General features: G+C 35.2%; 1 protein-coding gene across 1 annotated transcript; it reads right to left on the bottom strand.

The window, feature by feature from the left end:
- Positions 1-191: 191 nt before the first annotated feature.
- LOC124634020 (probable leucine--tRNA ligase, mitochondrial) lies at positions 192-9,637 on the bottom strand. Its single transcript, XM_047169455.1, has 6 exons — positions 9,388-9,637; positions 8,754-9,203; positions 3,778-5,128; positions 3,198-3,436; positions 2,821-3,057; positions 192-425 (listed from the first exon to the last, which is right to left on the bottom strand). The coding sequence occupies exons 1-6, from the start codon at positions 9,475-9,477 to the stop codon at positions 198-200; spliced, it is 2,595 nt and encodes an 864-aa protein (XP_047025411.1). The 5' UTR covers positions 9,478-9,637; the 3' UTR covers positions 192-197.
- Positions 9,638-10,891: the final 1,254 nt, after the last annotated feature.

Raw genomic sequence — 10,891 nt, 5'->3', positions numbered from 1 at the left:
ACAGGTGGGTGGGTGCGGACCTTTTTACTATGTAGCTTAGAATATTGACTCGTTGTCCGTTTCAAACAAAGTTGACTGCCAATCTAGCGACTGAACTGTGTCTGAAACGTATTTCGTTTAATTCATTTCACCGACATTTACTTACATAGATAGTATAGATTCACCTGTTACTCTACACTGTGCTACACTAGTTTTTATTACATGACTGTTTCAGCTACTTTTATTTGTTTAATATTCTTTTTCGGAAAAATATGTAATATTGCACGACAGTAAGGATACAGTTCGAATTTGGTCTTGTGTATATCCGATTTGAGTCTTTGTTGGACTGATTCTTCATTGAGCATGATTTGTAATGCCCTCTCATGGTCGAGATTTACAAGATCGCTAGCTTTTATTTTAAGTTCACATCGGTCTGCTCCATCCACCTGAAACAAACGAATACGTTGGTATTGCCATTGTAAAAATTGTTTAATGTGTTGTTAATTCCGAAGCTGTGAAAAATTGGAGAGTGTTTAGGGGAAAGCACGTATTTCCAAATTTGCAAAGTTTTGTTCACAAATTGCATTAGTGTTTAGGTATGTATATGTCGCAGCCAATTGATTTAAAAACCGTTCAATCACACTTCTATAAAATTTACTTAAGGATTAGTGTGATGTAAATATAGTTACTGTAATTGCAACGGCTACAGTAACAGCTTGCAGGTCCGCCTTTACGTATTGAACAAAGTTAACTATGTAGAGGTTTAAGCGATCTCTATATAGACGATAAATTAAATTGCGCAATATTACAAATTGTGATAAATTGGCCTGTAGGGTTGAGCAATTTAAATAAAATATATACCAACCAGCGGTTTCACCCGCATCCCGTGGAAACCTCTGCACGAACCCGGATAAAAAGTAGCCTATAGCCTTCCTCGATAAATGGGCTATCTAACACTGAAAGAATTTTTCAAATCGGACCAGTAGTTCCTGAGATTAGCGCGTTCAAACAAACAAACAAACAAACAAACTCTTCAGCTTTATAATATTAGTATAGATTAAAACGTTAGTCGCTGAAAATCATATTACAATTAACCCTAATCCTAAAAATGTATGAACCAAAAACCCGGAATCTATAAAAACGAATTATGTTAGGCAGGGTACCTAAACCTACCTACTATGTATTTGATATTAAGTAGGTAAGTAAGTAGGTATATCCTAAATCCAATATTTGTTTTCCCTAAAGCAATCACAAGTACAAAAAAAGACATAGTAATTGAGTATCACACTAAAGGCAAAACTCTATGTTGTATCGGTAGTTGTCAATATTGTTTGTTGTAGCTCGCATGCGCGCGACACAGCGCCGAGGGTTCCAAGCGCTCCGTCACGCGGAAAATCCGCTAGTGCGAAAGGTCTGTAAAACATTACCTAAGGAATCGATATTGCCACGTTTTTTTGGTGTCATAATGGTATCTCATAGGGCAACCTGGGAGATTGCCAAAGCGGTTCAAATACAATAACTAAACAATACACCAGTTATTCAACACACTATTTTACAGTTATTGTTAGATTCTGCTGGATAGTTCGGTTAGATATAGTTTTATGTAGAACCAATTGCATATTTGTGGCCTGCACTTGTGTGTTCTACTTACACAATACGTGACAATGCGTAATTTAATTGATTATATAAATATCTTTTGTAGCAAAACGCAACTAGTCTGCTGAAATAATAATAGAATATGGCAGGTTTTTAAAGCCCCTTCAGTTACAAACCTATGTTTGATTTAACGGCTATTTTAGAGCGCTTTCAAGCTAGCAGTTTTTTCGCAGTGTAACGCACGGATCGTACGGGCGTTTTAAGCATACACAAGAAAACACGCGGAGCTAAACTTGAGTTACAAGCATGTTGTGTGATACAAGCAACAAAATCCGCGGGTTATTACCGTTCGGTAACACCCTTTCGTCGACACTGTGGACGATCGGGAAAAAAAAGTTTCGTTCGTTCACAGTGTTGACGAACGCTACTTATTATTTCTGGAAATTCCCGTTCGGTAACACCTTTCGTTCTTGTTGTCAACACTGTTGACGATCGGGAAAAAAAAGTTTCGTTCGTTCACAGTGTCCATGAATGCTGGTTTTTATTTATTTGGATTTTTAAAATGTTTTAATGGATTATGTTAGATCTTTTAAAATACAATTAACTAGAAAATAAAAAAATAGCCTTATCATGTTCATAATAACTACACTTTAAAAATGTATTTTACACTTTAAAAATCCATGACGTTTTATTTTTATTTCTATATTTTAAAAATAAAAACCAGCATTCATGGACACTGTGAACGAACGAAACATTTTTTTCCCGATCGTCAACAGTGTTGACGACGGTGTTACCGAATGGGAATTTCCCGAAATAATAAGTAGCGTTCGTCAACACTGTGAACGAACGAAACTTTTTTTTCCCGATCGTCCACAGTGTCGACGAAAGGGTGTTACCGAACGGGAATAACCCGCGGATTTTGTTGCTTGTATCACACAACATGCTTGTAACTCAAGTTTAGCTCCGCGTGTTTTCTTGTGTATGCTTAAACGATCCGTGCGTTACACTGCGAAAAAACTGCTAGCTTGAAAGCGCTCTAAAATAGCCATTAAATCAAACATAGGTTTGTAACTGAAGGGGCTTTAAAAACCTGCCATATTCTATTATTATTTCAGCACACTTGCGTTTTGCTACAAAAGATAATCCGCTAGTGTAATTAACTGGCTGGCTGCGAAATACATATACCTACACACAAACTGTGTCAAGTGTCCGTATGCAGAAATGTTTGTTGGCACTCATACTCACTTTACATAGAAATGATAATTCATATTGATCGTCTACTTGTGGCCAGGTCTGTTCCAAGACATTTTTGTCCCAGTTGATCAGATTCGATGCGTCACATATTCTATGTGGTGCCGACTGTAAACCAGCCCACAGCTCGGAACAAAAATGCGGTGTCACTGGAGCCAGCATTATTATTAAAACTGCTAAAGCTTTTTCGAATTCCTTACTTTTAGCCAATACTTCGGGTGGTAGCTTGTTCTATGAAACAAAAAAATGTATATTTAAAACGATTTTATAATGCATAAAAAGTAAAATCGCATTTTTATTGTACTATTTGTAAATAAACAGCTTTATGTAAACATGTTTTATTTTTAAAGATTAAAACCAAGTAACCATACCCTTAACACGCTGGTTAGACTTTGTAGTCTCGAGATGCCAACACTAATTTTTTGAGTGTACTTAAAATGGTAAGTTGTAGTAGCAATCAAATAATTTCTTGAGTCCCATATTTTGTATTCATATTTATTAAATTGTTCTGGAGATAAAATATTTTGAGAAGGCATATTATTACGATATTTTAAGAATTCTCTCATAGTCATCCATAATCGATGCTGCCAATTCAGCACGCCAGGTAACGCTATAATAGATAAATACAAACTATAAGGTGGATATTACGACGAGGTGCTGGAAATTTAAATAAAATATGTTTTAAGTTATGAGACGCATCAGATATAAGACGTTTTGTCTTGTCATTTGCGATGATAAATATACCTACCTCGAATAATTTCGCAGCTGTTAAAATACTTATATGGCACGGTTCTTCATTTCAAGGTAGGAAAGAAAGGGCTACAGTTATAGCTAAAAGTACGTAACCATGTCTATCCTTATTTTCATGCCAAACAATCGGATCAACTGTTTAGAAGTGAATTTGAAAATATCATTAACCCTTTCGGTTACAAGTACTTGCAATAAACTTACTTGCATCTGACCACCGCCTTGGTGTTGCTGGTGGGACATCTGCGAGGATAAGCAGCCGAGTTGTATCGCACCCGTAGGTTGTAATTAGCCTCTCAGGACTTTCTCCATTGTATTTAGACTTGCTCATTTTTTCCCATTGAGTTATTACAGCTTGTCCCGTACCTTTCTCCCTATATTGTTTACCGACTTTTTCTACTTCTTCTGATGGTAAATATTTTCCAGAGTCTTTCAATTTATATGATTGGCCCATGACCATTCCTTGCACCACAAGTTTTTTGAATGGCTCTTTTGTAGGTGTCCATCCAAGAGAATGCAAGAAGTAACTCATAAATCGAGCATAATATAAATGCAGCACTGCATGTTCCTTGCCCCCAATATAAATGTCAACTGGCATTCGCCCATCAATGTTTTCTTTAGAAAAAGGCATTTCTTTATTAGTTGGATCCAAAAAACGGTAGAAATACCATGAAGAATCAACAAATGTGTCCATGGTATCAGTTTCTCTTTTTGCGTCAGATTGACATTTGGGGCATTTACAGTTTACCCATTCGTCTAATTTCTCTAATGTTTGTATACCTGAATTTTGAAACTCAATTTTGGGTAGTTCTATAGGAAGATCTTCATATGGGACCGGAACCGCGCCACATTTCTTACAATGTATTATAGGTATAGGTGTTCCCCAGTACCTCTGCCTTGAAATTAGCCAATCTTTGAGTTTAGAACTAACAGAGTGTCCACCCACATTTTTACTAAGGGCTATTTTCACTGCCTGTCGATTTTCATTTTTAATATCTACAGCATGGCAATCGTTGTTAATAGGTACATTTAGTGACAAAGCTATTTTTTGGTCTTCCTTGTCGACTTGAGAACAACCAATAAGAACATCCCTACCTACTGGATAATTTATGTCATCAGTTAAGTATACTGGTATTTCACTATTGGATATTGGATTATAGCTTTTCAGTCCAGTAGTCTCATGAGATTTCAAGTCTTGAACCAATGGATGATTTGAACTCATAGTTATGAAATCACCATGAATAAATTTATAGGGCTCTGAGGTCCAAATATCAAAAGATTTAATTTCACTATTAACTTTCATTTTAAAAGTCACAACAACTCCATCACATTCACCTATCCAATGTTTTTGTAAGTTAATAATATCTTTCCAATTTTCCAAACCTTCATTTTCAAGTCCATCATACAAATCTTTGGCAAATTTTGTAGTTTTTATATACCACTGAGTTAAATATTTCTTTTCAACTTTAACACCAGATCTCCATGAGCAGCCAAGGTCATCAACTTGTTCATCCGCTAGCACAGTTTTATCAACAGGGTCCCAGTTCACTTGAGCCTAAAATAAAAGAAGTATTTCTAAAGAGTGTTGCATGTTGTGCTCACACATTTACAGTATACCTACCAAACAAACAACTAATTTTAGTTATTACTTTTAATCCTACAACTGTCAACTAACAAAATGTTGCAGAACACAGCTTGTTTTTTAACCGACTTCCCAAAAAAAAATTGAGAACCGGAGGAGGTTCTCAATTTATTTATTTTTAGGGTTCCGTACCTCAAAAGGAAAAAACGGAACCCTTATAGGATCACTTTGTTGTCCGTCTGTCTGTCTGTCTGTCTGTCTGTCTGTCTGTCAAGACCCTTTATCTCAAAAACGCGTGGACGTATCAAGCTGAAATTCACATGAAATACTCAGGTCTATTGTCCCTTTAAGCTGGGAAAATATCAAACTTCTAAGCCAAGCCAATCAAAAGATACAGCCGATTATGTCGATATTTTCAACAAATTTTCGACACTCGCAAAGGAATCAAAACCTACAGGATACTTCCCGTAAACTCAGAGTCTTGAAATTTGGCACGAAGCATTGTCATATAATGCAAATACAGGAAAAATTTCGATAGCCACATTTTTTTAGTTATAAATTATAAAAAAAATATTTTAATAAAATGAAACTTACTACCTTATTTCTCACGAACGAATAAAGGTATCAAATTGAAATTTATACCAAATACCTAGGTCTATTGTCCCTTTAGGCAGTGAAACAATCAAACTTCTAAGTTAACACGATCAAAAGATACAGCAGTTATACCGACACCTTAGACGAATTTCCGTCACACGCTAGGGAATCAAAACCTACAAGGTACTTCCCGTGAACTCAGAATCTTGAAATTCGGCACGAAGCAACGTTATATAGTAGAGATAAAGGAAAAATTGCGAAAATGATAAATTTGAAGTTACATAAAATATTAAAATATTATTTTTGCTTACATGACATAAAATATTTTTTAAATAATTATAAACTTACTACCTACCCTTTTTCACATGAACGCGTAGAGATATTAAAGTTGAAATTCATATCAAACACTTCTTAAATATAATTGCCTTTAAACTGTGAAAAATTTTAAATCATTCAAATGTCATTGGGCACCTTAGTATGGAAACCATACCCACGGCGGATATGAACGAAATATAGCGCAGTATAATGATAAAGGCTCTGATTTACTATGGCATTAGTCGCATCAATGTGAACCATGGGAATCAAGAGAAAATCAGGTGTAAACATCAAATATTTTCCTCATTTCAATGGGGAATTTAAACGACCAAGTTTGACGGATTTGAGAAATCATTTCTTTGTAGTGAAAGAGTATACTCGCCGTTTATTTCCATTGTCATCAGGTCAGGATCTGATGATGGAAATCCTGAGAAATCGAGGGCAACTATCAGAAATTGTAGGCATGCATAGGATTAAAACTTGATTCTCAGATGTATGTCTGGTGATACTATCAAACAGTGAAGGTTTAGAGCTTACCTGATGATGGAGACGTGAGAAAGTCGAGAGAACTCCTCAACGGTATGTTTTAGTTACGTCGTGTTTGGGCTTATATTATTCGAATTGACAAGAACTTTTCACAAAAGTTAAAAATAAAAACTTTTTGCAAAAAAAAATACAACTTCTAAAAACAACAAAAAAACTGTTTATCGGTCTAGATCTCGGTGGTTAAATAAATATAGATGCATCCTCTAGACACCGACTTCTAGACCGATGCACCTAACATCTTTTTAAGTTCTTTCTTGCTTTTGTTTTCTTGTTGCTTTTTTAGATTTGTTTGTAAAATGCTACAAAATAAAATAAAGCCGACTTTATAAAACAAAGAAAGGGGCAGAATTACACTTTTGTCAAGGCTCTAGAAACGTAAAGCCAGCAGCCCCGAATCCTACTCTCTAGCAGTCGTTGTTACAATTCGACAGTTACAAGTCGTCAGGCAGTTTCGAAAAAAACCTGAAACTGGGGCTCGTTAGGTGATGAATCCCTCAAAAATAAAAGATCCCATTAGTAGTGAATTCTCATCACCTAAAATAAAATAAGCTCCAACACAAGGTTACGTTATAAATTGTAAAGGAGTTCCCATAACTATATCTGATCTTTGCTATCGATCCCACAATGGCAGTCAAACCTATCTATGTGGAAAGTCTTCGCCAATACGAATAAAATAAGCCGTTCAGGAGTTCCCTCGACTCTCTGTAGTCTCCATAATCAAATCAGCTCCAAACCTTCATGGCCTTACTACAAAAACTTTAACAACTGTTTTACACTTGTCTAAAAAAAATGTGTCTCCAAAATGAACCTTATGTCAACGTCATAATTTGACATGTTTTTAGACAAGTCTTAAACTGACGTTAAAAAGTTTTTGTGGTAAGACGGTCACTGTTTACCAGTACCCTCAAAAATACACTCACATGTCTGGTTATGACTCGATGCGTGCCTACAATATTCAAGAGTTGCCCTCGATTTCTCAAGGTTTCCAGATCCTCATCAAATCCTGGCCATCCGAATTGGCATCTTCCTTCTTTATGAAAATTCTTTAACAATAAAAACTAGCATTGCAACCTGTACAATCCTCTGAAACTGCTTGTCTTTTATATTTTTCAAACGATCCTGGACATTCGTCTCCATGGAATTTTAATAAAATATTATATTCAAAGAAACGTCATACCATTCTCCACGATTTAAAACTACTTTGATTCATGTCCGCCACTTTTTACAAAGCGGGTCAGATATGCCCAATGACCTTTAAGACATAATTAGTTATTTTCAATCAAATTTCTGAATGATAATTCTGACTATAAAATGTTGTATATAAATAACTTCAATAAAATAACTTTTACAAGGTACTGGCCTACTATTTTAGTTATATTATAAAATAAAAAATATTAACCATTTTGACTCTCACGTAATTACCATAACTATGATTGTTCTAAACTGAACGGTTGGCGCGAGACTCACTTTTTATCTATACAGGATTTGTACGGAACCCTCAGTGCGCGAGTCCGACTCGCACTTGGCCGGTTTATTTATGTATGTTCACAGATTACTTGAAGACGCCTGGACCGATTTGCAAAAATATTTTTTTGTTTGATAGGGTTTACTTTCCAGGTGGTCCCATAATCACCAGGTCAGGATCTGATGATGGAAACCCTGAGAAATCGAGGTCAACTTTCGAAAATTGTAGGCATGCATAGCTTAAAACTGGATGATGAGGTGTACGTCTGATAACACTATGCAACAGTGAAGGTTTGGAGCTGACCTGATGATGGAGACCGGAGAAGGTTAAGGGAACTCGACAACTGAATATATAAACTACCTCATGTTTGGGCTTATATTATTCGTATTGATGAGAACTTTCCACAAATGCGGATAGTGACAACTATGCTTATCACTGAAAAGCCAAAAATAAAAAACTTTTTACAAAAAAATAAAACCGACTCCCAAAAACACTGAAAGCAAAAAAAAACTATTCTTAGGTGCATCAGCCTAGAAGTCGGTGGTGTATTAACAGGTACATCCATTAGATACTGACTTCTATGCTGATGCACCCAAGAATAGTTTTTTTTTGCTTTTCAGTGTTTTTGGGAGTCGGTTTTAAATAAGTAGATAAATATGCATTATTATGACCACTTACCTTACTCTGGTAAGCTAAACCTTTTTCAAATAACTTTAAAAATATATACTGTGTCCATTTGTAATAATTAGGATCACATGTAGATATTTCTCTATTCCAATCAAAACTAAACCCCAATTGTTTCAGCTGAAGTTTCATTGAATTAATGTTTGATTTTGTCCAGTCATATGGAGGTATATTTCGTTCAATAGCTGCATTTTCCGCTGGTAGGCCAAAAGCATCCCAGCCTATAGGGTGAATTGAATTCCTTCCATTCAATTGCTCAAATCTCGCAATGGTGTCTGATATGGAGTACACTCTTACATGCCCCATATGCAAATTTCCTGATGGGTAGGGAAACATGGGCAAGACATAATATGGCTTCTTGTTGTTACTGCTTTTTGATCTCTTCACGTCATCTGCCCAATGTTTTTCTATGTTCAGTTTAATTTCAGTACTGATATCTTCTTCCTAGGTATAAACACAAGGCGAATTAGATACAGTTTAAAGTAATTACTAAGAAGTTAGGTTTTGTATAGAATTTTATACATGTAAGGGTAGAAGTCTATGATTATTATACTAAATATGTAAATTACAAGAAACAATCCCATTTTAATTCATTACATATATAAGCATTATATTTATTATAGCTTACCCATAACCTTAAGCTACTCTTTTTTCTATAAACAAAACATAGATAATTTCGGAAGGAACTTGTTTTTCGGCAGTTATGCATTGGAAGCATTTTCACTACACGAGTAGCTTTCTCGTATGAATTCTTGGAATACAAGTAAGAGATTTATCTTGATTACATTCACATAAAATGTTTTTTATTACAAATCCATTATTATAAATAATAACATAACATAACCTAAACCACCGCGTCTTTGACTTTGACAGCGTCAGTTTTTATTTTTTTATTATGGTAGGCACGGTAGGCAAAATTAAATCTGTTGCAGTTGAAAAATTAGTTAACATTCATTAAAGCATTGACATATCAATCCATAAAAGCATCGATTATTAATAATTTTTAATTAAAAATAAACTCACGTATAAAAATCAATTTTTAACTTACAAAAAAAAGATTTTTAATTAACTGATTTATTATTTTTCACGTTTTCCCTAGCAAATAATCGTGCTATTAATCTGTGGCTTGCTACGCAAATTAATCACGCAATAATCAATCTGTGATTGTTAGCTTTTATTTTGTAGGAGATTCTGGCGGGAACTTTAAATAAGCGCGGTTCAGGATTTTTTCAAAATTTGTTTTTATTAAACATTTGCTAGTTTTTTTTTTATGTAAAAGTAATTAAAACAAAAGTGCTAGGTGTGGAAAACTGTGAAAATGGTGGGAAATGAGGGGGGCGGGGATAACCCGCCCACCTCACATAAACGTCCCCGGTCTGAGGCCGGAGGCGAAGGGACTGCGATGGACTGCTGTGGTGATGGCGGCGGCGGTGAGCGTACTGACTATACACCATATTTCAAACCAGATTATAAAAGACTATATCCAGAAAATGCACCCTATGTGGACTTTAAAGTGTTCATTGAAGCCACCAACAATAAGGATAGAATAGGAAATAAGAGCCCTATCTACCTTAACCACATATTTTCTAGCGAAATAAAAGGGGTGACGGCCATACAGCGCATTAATGCGAATAAAATAGCGGTAATATTCAAGCAATATAATACTGCTAATAATTTTATTAATAATACTGCTTTTCTTAACAAACATGATTTGAAAGCATTTATTCCGGCTGCGCAAATAGAAAAAACAGGTATAATCAGATTTGTACCAGCAAACATCTCTAACAAAGAATTATATACAAAACTGTCTTCAATCTATGAAATAATAGCTGTAAGAAGATTCACAAAGAAAGTTGGACAAGAGCGAGTACCACTACAAACAGTTAGCATAACTTTTCTATCAAATATTCTTCCAGACAATGTACAATATGATTTATTTTCATACCGAGTATTTGAATATGTCCCCCCATTGCAGCAATGTTTCCGTTGCTTCAAATTTAACCATTCTGCTAGAATATGCAATGGTAAACAAAGATGTTCCATTTGTGGAGGTGAGCATTTATATAAAGTATGTGACAAACCAACAGAGATCTGCTGTGTCAATTGCAGTGGGCCTCATCTGGCAATATCTA

The sequence above is a fragment of the Helicoverpa zea genome, chromosome 1 (genome assembly GCF_022581195.2).
Source record: "Helicoverpa zea isolate HzStark_Cry1AcR chromosome 1, ilHelZeax1.1, whole genome shotgun sequence".
Taxonomy (NCBI): Eukaryota; Metazoa; Arthropoda; class Insecta; order Lepidoptera; family Noctuidae; genus Helicoverpa; species Helicoverpa zea.
Note: the sequence above shows the minus strand (reverse complement) of the source record. Positions and strands in the feature narration are given on the sequence as shown.

Coding starts and splice junctions, on each gene's coding strand:
- LOC124634020 (XM_047169455.1), bottom strand. CDS start 9,477: ATGCTTCCAATGCATAACTGCCGAAAAACAAGTTCCTTCCGAAATTAT. Junction 3,437..3,777: donor AAGGCGGTGGTCAGATGCAA/GTAAGTTTATTG, acceptor TATCTATTATAG/CGTTACCTGGCGTGCTGAAT. Junction 426..2,820: donor AATTATCATTTCTATGTAAA/GTGAGTATGAGT, acceptor CGTTTGTTTCAG/GTGGATGGAGCAGACCGATG.